Source organism: Berghia stephanieae, chromosome 4, assembly GCF_034508935.2.
Source record: "Berghia stephanieae isolate SIO BIC M18660-M18661 chromosome 4, UCSD_Bste_1.3, whole genome shotgun sequence".
Lineage (NCBI taxonomy): Eukaryota > Metazoa > Mollusca > Gastropoda > Nudibranchia > Aeolidiidae > Berghia > Berghia stephanieae.
This window is the reverse complement of record NC_088363.1, coordinates 91,546,928-91,562,258: the sequence shown is the minus strand read 5'-3', so window position 1 is coordinate 91,562,258 and position 15,331 is coordinate 91,546,928. Positions and strand designations below refer to the sequence as shown.

The 15,331-nt window shown below is 33.5% G+C and overlaps 1 protein-coding gene and 2 pseudogenes across 3 annotated transcripts in view; all 3 read left to right on the top strand.

The window, feature by feature from the left end:
• Positions 1–2,616, top strand: part of LOC144971646 (uncharacterized) — a 19,357-nt pseudogene extending 16,741 nt beyond the window's left edge.
• Positions 1–10,018, top strand: part of LOC144971567 (sodium/glucose cotransporter 4-like) — a 132,946-nt gene extending 122,928 nt beyond the window's left edge. For both annotated transcript variants that reach the window (XM_078912609.1, XM_078912610.1), the window contains exons 13-14: positions 5,539–5,920; positions 7,106–10,018. In XM_078912609.1, coding sequence (XP_078768735.1) covers positions 5,539–5,587 — 49 coding nt within the window. In that variant the 3' untranslated portion in view covers positions 5,588–5,920; positions 7,106–10,018. The remainder of the gene's footprint in view (positions 1–5,538; positions 5,921–7,105) is intronic.
• A 948-nt stretch (positions 10,019–10,966) lies between these two features.
• Positions 10,967–15,331, top strand: part of LOC144971886 (sodium/glucose cotransporter 4-like) — a 66,963-nt pseudogene continuing 62,598 nt past the window's right edge. The window contains exon 1 of the transcript XR_013645186.1: positions 10,967–11,137. The product of XR_013645186.1 is annotated as a sodium/glucose cotransporter 4-like (transcript). The remainder of the gene's footprint in view (positions 11,138–15,331) is intronic.

Sequence of the window (15,331 nt, the reverse complement as noted above, 5' to 3'; positions counted from 1 at the left end):
GGTTCTATCGGTTCCTTCACTCTCCTAAAGTCAATCACTAGCTCCTTTGTCTTGCTTATGTTAAGCTCTAGGTGGTGGGCATCACACCAAGACACAAATCTATCAATTTCTTGCCTATAAGCCACTTCGTTGCCATTTGTTATGAGGCCTTGAAGAGCGGTGTCATCTGCAAACTTTATTAAAGGTACACTCAGGTTTTGACTTCTACAGTCATTCGTGTATATTGTGAATAATAAAGGGGACAATACACAACCTTGAGGAGCACCAATATTTGTAGTTATACAGGAAGATTTGTTTTGTCCTAATTGAACATATTGTGCTCTCTCCGTAAGAAATTCGAGCACCCAAGCAATTATATACTTGTTTAAATTCAGACTAGTCAATTTTTGAACAACCAACTGAGGTTGCATTGTATTGAACGCTGAAGAAAAATCTGCAAAAAGCAATCTGCAATAGCTCCTAGCGTGATCTAGATGCCTGTAGATGTTGTTTGTAAACAGCAAAATGGCATCCTCTACGCCACGTCCTGGTTTGTAAGCAAATTGATGACTATCACTCAATGGCATAAACTGATTCCTAATTTTAACAAGAACAAGTTTTTCTAAAGATTTCATGACTATTGAAGTCAGTGCAACAGGTCTGAGATCGTTCATAGTTTCAAGTTTTTCTTTTTTTGGAACAGGAATAATTTTTGAAGTTTTCCAAATTTCAGGGATCGAAACGCATTGGAGGGACCAGTTAAAAATATGTGTATAAATGGGGGAAAGCTGATGGGCACATTCTTTTAATAATTTTCCTTTCAATCCATCCGGCCCAGCAGCCTTCCTCTCGTTTAGTTTCGAAAATACGAATCTCGTTTCTTCTTCACTGACCTCAATAGTCATTTCATCTTCCAAAGCCCTGTCTAATTTATGTTTTTCATTTTCAATATCAAATTTGTTTGCTGTGTCGAAACGTGAATAAAATTTATTTAGAGTATCCCATAACCCTTACGTTACCGCTGTCACTTACTGCAATTAATTTTATCAAAAGACAATAAATTGCCTGAATGTCAAACTGTGACAGCTTTCCTAACATGAATTATCTCCATTCAGTCGCCCAACAAAGACAATTTCAAAAATGTTAATTGCAAATAATAGGAGGATAATAATAATTATTAGCTATTAAACATGGACAAGGGAAATCGCCAGAATGAAATTAATTTTTAAAATTTGCCAAAGCCAAATTTTCTTCGTCGCCGGGCTATCTGTCGAAGTAGAGTAGAGATGAAATAGAGGAGAAATACGTATCGAAATGGCATTTTCCAGTTGACACCAAATTTCACACCTACATGACAGGGCAAACTCTAATCTACCTTCATCGTTCAAACTCCGCAAATACCAGACAATGTAAAATTAAGTGTCAACATCTGGACGACAAGCCTCTCCACCCTACCTTCAAAACAAAGAATCATATGGGAATGAACAGGACATTATTATTATTATTATTATTATTATTATTATTATTATTATTATTATTATTATTATTATTATTATTATTATTATTATTATTATTATTATTATTATTATTATTATTATTATTATTATTATTATTATTATTATTATATATTATTATTATTATTATTATTATTATTTATTATTATTATTATTTTATTATTTTATTATTATTATTATTTATTATTATATTATTATTATTATTATTATTATTATTATTATTATTATTATTATTATTATTTATTATTATTATTATTATTATTATTATTATTATTATTATTATTATTATTATTATTATTATTATTATTATTATTATTATTATTATTATTATTATCATCATCATCATTTGTATTATTGTCATTATTATTATCATCATCATCAGGTTGTAGGAGATGAAAGTGATTGAGTTATTTAATTTCAGTATACTTTGAAGATTAATATCAACCTTTAATCATTACACATTATAGCAAAAATTAATTTCAACCTCAGACAAAAGTTTAGCAAAATTGAATATTTTCCATCACTGGTCTTATGGTACTATACGATATATTTCATCTGGAATCGATTTATTTTTGGTGTTTTCTTTTTTTTTTGTGTGTGTATGTGTGTCTTTTATTTTGTTTTTGATTTTGCGGTGTTAATTTTTTTATACTTCCTTTTAAAATTTTTAGATTGATTCATTTTTAAATTCCTTTTTGTTTGTTCACCGCCCCCCCCCCCCCTCTTCCATTTTTCATATTTTATGTGATTGTCTGTGCGTGTGTGTGTGTGGGGGGGGGGGGTAATTATTTATTGGTAAAAATTTCAATCATTATTTTCAAATAAATGCAACATGAACTATATACAAAATCCATATTTCGTTATATTTAACATGAAAATATTCGTCCAGTGTAGACCAAATAAGTTACAAATCAAGTACAATAATATTTGTAAGAATCCAATCAGTGTGGCAAATTGTAAAATCCATGGGCATCTTTTGGCCAAGTTGGTTTTATCTACCGGAGATGGTTGTATTTCTCTGAGTAGATCTTCCTCTGATTGGCGTAAAACTGCGTTGGGTGCTCTTCCATCACTCATATTGATCGGAGAAGCAGATTCCAGTTGTCCGGATGGTCCAGTTTAGACAGAATATTTCCATCTGGTCCAAAACAAAGAGCTCTTAGGTCAGTAACAGTTGGGACTCCTACCAACTTTCCTGGCTTGATTTTGGCTCTTACTACGGCACACCATCTGGAATACCAATGGTTCCGCCTAGCTCAAAAACGGCAGCCATCTGGATAACCGATGGTCCATTTAAGCATAGTATTTGTTTCTTTAACTAAAATCCTACTTTTATAATAGCTTGGTGACGCCAAAAACAAAACTGGAATTCATTTCTCATTGAGTAGAGCTTGTTTTCCCTTTGAGCCTTCTATTAGTTTTCTGTCCAGTGTTTACTATTTTCTAACTTACGTTTTGATGTTGCTAAGACAATGGCTGACCAGAAAAATAGTGAACGTTTAGTAAAACCCCCGTTTTTTAGACTTTGTAATGGACATATCTTTTGATAATAGTGAATTTGAATGTTTAGACAGTAAATAAAGACAGCAAATGTTATGATGCAGACAGTTGACAGTGATTTTAGTGACAAAATAATTGATAGCTAGATAGATAGTCCAGTTACTATTGACGATGGTGACAACACACCAGATCCTCAATAGGAAACTTTTCAAAATTCAGAATAAAAATAACAATACAAGTTTATTCTTTCAACACCAAGTAATCATTGCATACACGCTTTATTTAAATTCATTAGTTTTATATGCGGATGTGCAATTTAGGAGGTTATTAGATTCTAGGTAGAATACTTATTGATTAGTCTGATACTGATAAGCAAGCTGTTTTCTCACATTCTTTCCAAAAAGTGAAAATACAAAATCAGTCATAACATGACAACCAGTCAGTGGTCATTTTGTATCACCTCAAAGTTAATTTTGTTTGTAATAGATTTTTACATAAATTTCTTGCATTGGATTACTAATTGGTGTTATCAAAGTGAATAAAATTAGAGGTAAGAGGAAAAGTTTTGAATTTAAAAATACATTCGTGTTAGAAACATTGTGACTTTAATTATATTTGTTCAAAAATCGCAAATACACAATTACTAATAAGTTCTATATTATTATTGCCCGTTCATTTCCCTTTAAATTGGTATATGACACGATACAGGTCCTTAGAAAATAATTGTGTAGGAGACTTTTTAAAAGTGGTCTATGGTTCAGAAAATACGTCTCTCTAAAAACAGCCTGTCTTTTCCCTGGAAATCCCCCTGCCGTGGGAAGAATTCATCAAATGACAAGAAGTTGTATGTCGAGTAATGTACCTTGTATGGAGTACTGTCTTCTTTCGTGTGAGGTTCTTTTTTATACGTGTCATGTAGTCGATGGAGTAAAAATGTCCCAAGGTCTGCCATTTTTTGTCAAATTATTTCTTTTAATCGCTGCATGTAATGAGTGGCACACCATCGGAGTATATTCTTTCTCCAAATACTTGTGTAAAACTGTGACGCCTTGCTTACGTACATATCTACTCGACATTCTTGACATCATAGTAACGGGGGGAGAACAGATGGTTGGGATATTATTATTTTAAAACAGTCAATCATTATTTCGTACATTATCTCTACTAGTAAAGCATCTAAACCATAACCGGAAGATAATGGGTTTTAATCCAAACCGCAACGTCATTCAGAATCTGATAATTCAGCAGCTCAAATTGAATATATGTAATGCATTATATGCTATACCTGGAGTCCATTGTCACTACAGCCCTCATAAAATGTGAAACAAAATAATTGAGATTGAAATTATATTATAGGCACGCGGTTTGGGTCTTTTCTAAAAAAAAATTAATTACCTATATTGGGCAGTTTTAATCATTCTCTATCGTCAATATAGGTTTTTAAAAAAACAACTTTTATGGTGAAAAATTTTATTTATCTGTTTTGATACCCATTTTGCGACCTAATTTGGGGGTCTGACATAGAAAAATATAACAATCTTGTGGCAAACGTTCCACAAAAACTAATGAAAGAATGACCTCCATATTCTTCCCTCTTGTCAACAGTGTACCATAGTGTGTCACCAGAGAGATATTTTACGGCTTTAGCTTATGGATTTTTTACTTAGAACATTACAAAGTTGAGAATCAAAATGTTATTACAAAATTGACCTTAAAAATTAGGATTATAATTTAAAATTCACATATCTTATCAAAAAAATCTCTCTGATGTGACATAATACATTATCTCTGTGCTAACTGTGGAAAATTTCAGACAATTTCATTGAATAGATTCTGAGAAACGTTTAACAGTTTCCCATACCCTTAGAAAAATGACATATTGAGAAAATAGCATAATGGTCGTTTTCACATATTCTTATACCTGTACTTTTCGACTGTTTTTTCGTGCTTTTTATAGTCTATTTTGATTTTTGACTTTTTAATTTAATTTTTCTATCAAGATAATAAAATATAATTTTCCACCAAAATCTCAAAATCAATTTTTCTAAGGATTTTCCTAATAATTAGACCCAAACCGCCCCTTAAATCATTCTTTTTAATCCACGAAAACCCACTATACATAATTTATATATTTACATTTATGCAGCTATGTGGTCTTGTGGTATGACACGCTTTTGGATCGGAAGGTCCTGGGTTGGGCCTCGCTCGGCGCATAGTTGGGACATTGGAAAAGGTTCTTTACTTACATTCTCTCACCGTACTCAGGTGTAAAATGAGTACCTGGCTGTTAGCAACGTTGTATCTGTCGGAAAAAAATTATATTATCGCCTAATAGGCATCATGTCTCGTTCTACATATTACCTGTTGCTGTTTGTCATGGACCCTTTGTAAAGCGTTTTGTGGATATTGCTCTACATAAAAGCTCAATTATTTTTTTTTTACACAACGTAATTCGATCACGTTAAAGTGGATAGCTCAGAACTTGTCCGTCTACCTTGAACTAAAAACCAGATGATCAAAACTCTGAATTAACATCAGAGTCAAGATGTCTGATCATCTTGAAACAAAAGAAAAAGTTGACATCAGAGGTTTGATCAGCGGATTGGCAAAAACGCTACTTCAGAAGTTAGATCAACGGGTCACAGATATGTACTTCTGAATGAATGAATGCATGAATGTATGGATTAATTAATTAATGACCAGCATGTGGAATTGTCTTGTTATTATATTTATACTATTGTGACACTACGGTATAATTTCCATAAAGGATCAATACAGTATAAAGTATAATACATTCAAGACCATTCTTTCCTCCCTCTAGCTACGACGAGTCACCTGGTGGACTCGCCACAATCCGCTACCCCCTGAGGAAAGCGACTCAGAAGACGATTTAGGTCTTGATGAGGAGGACGACGATTTCAACCTAGGTAAAATCTTTAATATTTGCCGAATAGCCTTGATGCTTTGTTTAACTCACTCAACCCTAACACCGACTAAATCCGTATTTTACCCGGGTTACCCCGTGCCTATTTATTACATTTTTATGAGACAAATTATAGGCGTAGTATCAAAGCTTGTGTTTTTAGTTTTTTCATGTTAATGGTAGTTGAAGTAAAATTACTATAACACGATCATTTTTAATACATTTTTTCTCCTATTTTAAAAAGTAACAAAAATCTCTAGGATTGAGTGAGTTACGGCTTTTTGTAGTTCTTTAAACATTATTTTTTTAAAAACCCTAGTAGTTTGTGGATTCCATGTCAGAATGTGGACATTTGTGACCCTTCGTCTCAATACGGAATTATGTCGGAATGATTAAGATGCTGAAAATTTAATTTATTGCCAGAAATATCCGACTTGCAATGAGTTTGTATGTTTTATTAAAGAGAATGAATATCGTATCTTAGAATGCTAAATAGCAATAATTCAAATTTTTGACCAGTTTACATTTAATTTGTTTTCGTTTTTTTTTTGGTATCTGGTTATCCGACATAATACCATTTGAGACATGGGTCACACTTTCTGTTCATAGGTTCAATATTCATATATTTAATTATTATATATTATTATTATTATTATTATATATTATTATATATTATTTTATTATTATTATTATTATTATTATTATTATTATTTATATTATACATTAATTAATATTATTATTATTATTATTATTATTATTATTATTATTATTATTATTATTATTATTATTATTACGTCATTATTATTATTATTATATTACGTATTCTACTACTATTATTTATAATTATTATTATTATTATTAATGTTATTATTATTATTATCTATCTATTATCATTATTATTTTATTATTATTATTATTATTATTATTATTATTATTAATTATTATTATTATTATTATTATTATTATTATTATTATTATTACCGTCATTTATATATTATTATATTATTATTATTATTATTATTATTATTATTATTATTATTATTATTATTATTATTATTATTATTATTATTATAAACGTTCCACTATACATAAAGTTACATCTAATTTCATTAGATCATGAAATTCAATTGTTTTTCCTTTTATAACTAACGCCTGTCTTTATCATTTGATTTCCCTTTGATGTCACCAGAACCACAGAAACTCCAAAAGAAATCTGTAAGGCGACGGCTTTACAACTGGATGTGTGGACAGGACGATACACCCAAACCCAAGTTATCACAAGAGGAGAGAGAAATCATCAGAAAGAATATGACTGACATTTCCGAGAGCAAAACTTCAGCAAAGATTACTGCAGTCGCTGCAGTTTTAATAGCCCTGGTTGGGGCATTCCTCTTAGGATTTTTTGGATAATAGCCTATAATTTTGTATAGACTTGTAAAAAGGGTGGAGATGAGAGAGGTGGTTGTAAACAGAAGCATTTATCCGCACTTGGAGACACTGTTCCACATTTTGTTATAGCTGAGAGTCCAGTCAATTCTGATTGTCCGTCCACCTACGACATGTAATCCTAGTCTCTGGATAATGGCCCTTACAAGAAAAAACAAAAGATGAGATGTATTTACAATGTAATGAAATGGTTGCACTAGTTACTTTTTTATCAGACACAATCCTGGCAATAAGCTTCAAAAGTCGTGACGGCACTTCCCTCGTAATGACGCATAGTAACTTAGCAACTGGTTCTAAACTCTCGGGACAATGGCGGACGACCTTATGTAATACTTCTTCGACGAGCATAAAAGTCTATCCAGATGAGAAAAACATTACAAATCTGATCATGTTTTGACTTTTGTACATTCTGATAACATGACATGTGAAAACGTTCTAGGCAGCATGAAGAATAAAAAGTACCGATTTTCTTTTGTTTAGAACCAAGCTGCTCGTTGCTGGGCGGACATGACATCAGACTATTGAATCCTATTTGCTGTGCCAGTAGTGGGAATCATGAGACAAGCCGTTGTCTTGGAAACACCCTAAGAGTTTATTGGATGTTTAAGCATGGAGAGGGCACTATTTTCCCCTAATTCGTTGTAATAGAGTAGTCGTCTGACCTCTAAACGGTTATTATTAGTTCATTATGAGGGCTGAAGTCAACTTCTAGTAGTCAATGTCAATCATTTTAACACCCCCCCCCCCCTCGGAACGTCCTGGGTTCGAGTCCTGCTCTGAGAGGCGCATAGTTGAGTCCTTGGAAAATCCCTTTACTCACATTCTTTCACCTTTCTCAGGTGAAAATGAGTACCTGGCATTGTCTCTGTCGGAAAAATAAACTGTAATATCGTCCAACACGCTTCATGACTCGTCCTACATATTAAGTGTTGCTGTTCTCTAGGGACCCCTTGTAAAGCGCGTTGAGCACTTAGAGGATATCGCGCTCTATAAAATATCAAGTTTGATTATGTAGCCATAAATCAAATCCTTAGAATATTCCATTATTCAAGTAGTTGAAAAAGATGTTCAGATCACTCTCTCTGAGAATGAATTGAAAGTCATTCATGACATGAATAAAATAAGAGTTAATTTTTGTTGAAGAGTTCTTGTCGATATCATCTAAGTGTCACAATAAACACTACTCACACAGGGATAAAATGAACAAAATGTTAGCGATTAGATTCACTGAACATATTACTAGGTTTAGTATTAATTTTAACAAATGGGTTTTTTTTTTAACCTAAAATTTACGGAGGGTACGAAATTTTAAAATTTATATTTTATCGTAGAAAAGAGAAAAGACTTTTCAAAATTTACAAAGAAAAGGTCTTTGGAAATTTCTATGAAAGAAAATGGTCCCTTATTGGGTGCCAGATGTTACGGGTTGTCTATTATAGGGTTCAAGGATACCGCTGTGTTCTAAGACAGCAGACAAAAGCGGCCCGTAACGTAGTATAGGAGGACCCACAGATAGAAGACCCCTGACTCACATCATAAGATTATGATGAGCCAAGATGCAGAGAAGAAGAGAAATAGAGATAGGCAGAACGTACCCAAGTCTTGTAGATTGGACAACTTCCGTAAGTGTGCACACATTTAGGAATACGTGAGTAGGTGACGACCAAGATATTGTATTAAACAAAAGGAATAACTAAACGTTTAAAATTAATAAACATTTATTACAAAACAATACTTCTGATGCCTGACGACATACTTACAAACACTTAATACACATCAAGGTAACATTTCAATGACACATCAGACGAGGTCGAGGACATTATAATCCAAAACAGTGACGCCCCCAAAACGGTTATCTTTGTCAAAGGTTTCCCCATTCAAAATAACAAGGACTAAATAAATAAGAACAAAACAGGAACAAACAAGAATCAGCTGTGGGAGAACAAAATGCCATTGACTCTGAAGAATGTCAATAGGGGAAATAGTGTGATGTCAAAAGAAAATGGCTCCAATCTCAGAGTTGTAAAACTTCTCTTCCCGAGGATTTGGCACATTGTACTATAGTAATTGGTCTGGTTTAAGAGTGATGACATCTTATTCTCTAGTCTAAATACATGCTGGTCATAATAAAGATCATCCATTTTCGTTCTTTTATTCAGAAACTGTCTATACATCCTGCTACAGAAATAAATATGCCACCTCACGATTCAATATGTAAACTATTCATTGTTGGACCTCAGAAGGACTGGTTACATACACACTTCCGAGAAGTTTGGAACCGGAAGTGTGATGTTACTGGTTCTCTGCCCTATTATCAACACAATAATATTTATACAACACATTTATCGCTCACCTGTCCAGCGATTTCCTGGGTTACCGACGTGCAGACCCGCTCGCCAGTTGTGGACCCCAGGTTTTATTCTGGCATCGGTAATATTTTTTTCCGTTAACTTCACATTTACTTTGTGTTCAAATAAGACTTTGTTTTATGCATTTCAGAGTTAAAGACTTTTTTTTAAAAATTAAAATGCCGTTATTTTGTTTAATCATTGTAAAGGTTGGTTTGAATGAGTTTTACGAATGATTTTGTCAGCAAATCGGCAATGAATGTCAACTAAATGGGAACAGAATAAATATACCTAAGTCTCCATAATTATGCATGTCTCCGTTTTTTTGCCTATGATATTTTGCTTTAAAACGCTTCCATTAGGGCACAGGTTGGCGAAGGCAATTATGGGCTTGATTAGGCATTGTTGTAATGGACAATATTTTGCGTCGGTTGGAGAGTATTTCCTTTACACCAATGGGCCCATAACAATTTAGTTTATCAGACCTGCAAATGAGTACACGTCTGGTAACAGTTGAAAAATGTGTGTCTTTTATAAGGGTAAATTTTGATCATTATCTCAATATCGAGATTTCAAAATGTTAAGAATTTGATGTTTTTCAACACCCGTATTAGTGATTAAGATAAATACTACTATTAGGACTACTTCTACTACTACTACGACTACTACTACTACTACTACTACTACTACTACTACTACTACTACTACTACTACTACTACTACTACTACTACTACTACTACTACTACTACTACTACTACTTCTACTACTACTACTACTACTACTACTACTACTACTACTACTACTATTACTACTACTACTACTACTACTACTACTACTACTGCTACTTCTTCTTCTTCTTCTACCACTACTACTACACTACTACTATTACTACTACTACTACTACTACTACTACTACTACTACTACTGCTACTACTACTACTTCTACCACTACTACTACTACTACAACTACTACTACTACTACTACTACTACTACTACTACTACTACTACTACTACTACTACTGTGGAAAAAAACAGTTGTAAATTGAGCTAAACATATTCAGTAAATTGAGAAATTGTTAATTTTAACAAATGTTCCAATTTACCGATTTTGAATTAAACGGTTCTGTGGATAAACAATGCTTTATCTACATTTCAGGCATCAGCTGTCAAACAAAACTGAATACATTAACTTTGGGTTGAGCATGGGTATGACACAATTGACTAGTTTGCACTCTGCCGTGAATTATCTAACCGTTATAGTGATTGAAGCTTTTTGTGTGCAGTGAAAGACACTTATCGCTTTCATCCTAATGCTTTTAATACATTGATAATTATTTTAAACCAATCATGGTGGAAACCTTGGAAATAGTTGATATCTTGTGTGTTGTTATTTATTTTGTAGCCGTTCTAGTGGTTGGACTTTGGGTAAGTACATTTATAATTACGACTTAATGCTGTAATATATTGACACATCAATGTAAGACAAGCAAACAAAATTGCTTGATAGGAGAATTGTTACTCGAGTATTTGTTGTCAATTTCAGACATTCAACAACAATTAAACAACACACACACACACACACACATATATATATATATATATATATATATATATATATATATATATATATATATATATATATATATATATATATATATATATATATATATATATATATGTTTAACTTCTGGTCTTAGTTTATTTAGAAATAACACGCATTACGATTAACATAAATTTTTTGGTGGGGGGGGGGGGGGTTCTCTCCTTTTCATTTGTAGTGTTATATACTTTATCTTTTAAAAACGATGACACAAAAGCCAACAGCAGCCCAGCATTTTAAAGCGACCATCAAGGATTATGTTCCTTTATCAGGGAAGGAACGATGAAACGAAACCGGGTTTTTAACCCGCCCACTCCTAATGATAGTGCGATGTCTTATCCACTTGTCAACCTCGCCTATCTTAATAAATAGTGAAAAATATGGGAGCAGGCTTTGATGTTAGATAAAAATCACCTTTTCAAATATTATATGGTTACATAATATACAGTAATGATCAAAAGGAATGTTACGTTTATTTTTTTTTTTCTGGTGACCATCTTTACATAACACAAGTGTTGTATATCAACGGAACGGGGAATGTTAGAGGATTTAAAAAATCACAGAGATATTTGCAGGTAAGCCACCATTGTTGTACAGTAAATAAAAATATTTAAAAACTTAGAATCGCAACGTGATAGAAATAGTTTTAGTAATCAATATTTTATGTGACCCCGTCAGTGTCAAGCAATGGCCTTCAATGTCGCCTCTTCGACACTGTAGACACTTTCCGTAATTATCTTGGTTCAAATTTCAGTTATAAAAGTAAAAAGTTCACCTTTGTCACCTCTTGAAATTGGGCAGTTTTTAATAGTTTATATTTGAGACCGCACATATTTGGGTAGCATTGTAGCATTGTTCCAACAGCTGCAGAAACAGATGAAGACATAGAGGCTAGAATAGGAAAAGCAAGGCATGTATTTAACATACTCAGACCTATAATATAAGAAAATCAACAAATCTATCACTGAAAAACAAATTCAAAATATACAACACTAAAATAAAAGCAGTCCATCTGTGTGACTCAGAAACCTAGATAGTGACCTATACTCTTTGTCAAAAACGTCAAACCTTCGGAACATACTCGGTATCAGATGGCCTGAGAAAATCAGTAATAAAGACTTGTGGTTAAAAGCTGGAGAAGAGGAAATTAGCAAACAAATCTAAACAAGAAAATGGAATGGATTGGTCACAATACAATTTCAGAAAATCAACAACAGACAGTAGGAGACAAGCTGTGGACTGGAACTGGAACCCTCGCGTAAAAATAAAAAGGAGGGTTTGGAACCCAAAGAAAACATGGAGAAGGTCTTGTGAGGAAGAGGTGAAATGGCTGGAATGTCCTGAGGAGAGATGAAGAAGAAGACACAGAACAGAATAGGGTGGAGATGTGTTGAAGCCCTATGTTCCACAAGGAATGTAAAGGATTAAATGAATGAAATGATTTGAGACTACATTTGTTCCATGGGATTCGTATCTGATGACAGGGCTTGTCACATAAACCGATCCATTAAAAAAGATAACGCTTGCGGGCTAAGCAACAGGCGGACATTTGAGATATGTTAAAAATATAAGCCACCCTGTTTAGATCAACATCTTCTAATGGTGCTCACACTACTATGTTATAATGATCGACCCAATCTGCAAATTCTTTACCGCACTCGTGCACCGTCCTGCCCCGAAGCTTCGTCACAACACACCGTTCAACTAGATGCTCTGCGGTTTCGAGTTTGTTCCCACATCGGGTGCATGTTGGACTGGTGGAAAGTCCCCACTTATGAAGCAATGTTGCCGTAAGGCAGGTTCTCGACCGAAGTCGATTGTTACCATCCAGTGTCTCCTCTTAATGGTGGAGAAGCCTGGCAACTTCTCACCTAGTTTCCAGGAGTGTATGTCCTTACATCGAATACAATGTTCATATGTCCAAGCAACCTTGTCCATTCTTCACAATTCATTTTTGGCATATTAATGTTGGCTGCTCGGGTGTTAATCGATCTTGTCATATAAATTTTAGAAGCACATCTAGATCACGATGTCAGAGCAAGGTAAAGAGCTGGCAATCAATCAATCAACAACAGAAAGCTGAATTTGTTGTCAACAAATGTTGAGGAACGTGCAACTTCTTTGAACCCGAATGGGAAATTTTCACAGATACATTGAATGCATTATTTTGTGTTCAGTTCTATTTTTACCAAATAGGCATCATTAAGTGGGTACCTTCAAACCACCATATTTTGCTGGAATTGATGTAAAAATAATATATGAATATATTTGGTACCATTGTAAGCAGAATATAATTTTCTTTAACATGGTATACTATTTTATTGACTTTAATGCATGTTTCCTTCCATGGAGAGCATATAAAAATGTAACGTTACTTTTGAGCACAACTGTATAATTAAAGTAAACAGCACATTAAAAACGTATGATATATCCAATGGTTGCAAGGAATTTAAATGTCAGAACATAGTAGAGGAGAGACTGCTTTATTGACAATCATTGACAAAGTAGTGACACTTAGGAGCCCAAACAATGAAAAACAAAAAACCCACTATACAGGGTGTTTTTTTTTAAAAAAAGGCAAAATTAACACGCGATATTTTAAAAAAATAATAATAAAAACAGCCGATAAAATTACCATCGACACTTTTGTGTAGCAAATACCTTCAGGTTATAATTTCATATAACACAACTGTTCATTACGGCCTCCACTGACAACAGGATAGATAACACCAAGCCGATGATATGAGAACTTCCAAATTATGCAACTCAGCACATCCTAATCATATGCAGCTGTGACATATCGATAGATATATATTTTTGCTGCAAATTATCAAATAAAGTCTCGTCACACTCACACACACGGTCAGATGTAGCAGGCTACAGAGCTGGAGGTCCAGGGAGACGTATTTTGACCTCCCATGCGGGGGGGGGGGGGGGGCAGAGAGATCACTCTTGCTTTGTCGTCTATCCCCTATACGTCTGTATCTGTTTCTTTTTCTTTCTTTTTTTTTTATCTTGGAATAAGATCACGTCGTTTTGTCCTGGTCTTGGCCCGAGCCTTTGGCTTGGCAAACAGTCAAATGTGTTTTATCAGTTTGGGAAGTGGATAGTTTTTCCTTGTAAATCATATCTTTGTTAAGTACTGTTTAAGTTTTGTTGTTTTAAATATTGTATTTTGTAAGCATTTGGGTATATCCCTTTTTGTACTTGTATCTGGATGGGACTTTTTGGTGATGTCAAACTACAACTAAGCAAATTGGTAGTTTGCTCTTGAAATCTACTACATTTGGACCATTCTGTCTTTAAAAAATATGCGATTCTCTCATCTTCTTCCTTTTTTACTGGCGCTGGGAAAAAAACATAACCAAAAAACAAAAAACGAGGTCTTTAGAATCTCTCTTACCAATCAACCTCATCAAGATTGCAATAGATCAATCAATACCAAAATAAATTAAATGAAACACAAACTTGACAGTCGGGTGAATACAAACTTAATCTTCCTCCATCAATAAATGTTGACAGTCATCTTCACTCTTTTTTCCCTGAAATACGTTCCTCATAAAGAAGAACTTACTTTCTCTTATCAAGATTTTAGCCATAATATTGAGATACAGATGCATTAATAGTTACACGTAGCGGAGGATGCCATAATTTCTCTGTTACTTTTTACATATTATGCAATATCGACTGTAGTAATGATTTGATTAGGTCGGATATACTCAGAGGAAGGGGAACATAATTTCTTCCAAGCGATGATTTCTTTATGTGAGGATTCATCAAGGACGTTGTATCTGTAGCATTACTTACTGTCCAAAGATATTAAGGAAATGAAAATTAGCATTGACACAGTAAGTCAAGTAAAATCCCAGCGGTTTTGGAAGATAAAGAAGACATTCAGATGCAGGCTTTATCATATGCAATCGGAGTGGCTATTCGTCAGTACTGACCCTCAGGCGCTGGCACATGCTGGTCAGTACTTATTATTATTATTATTATTATTATTAATTATTATTATTATT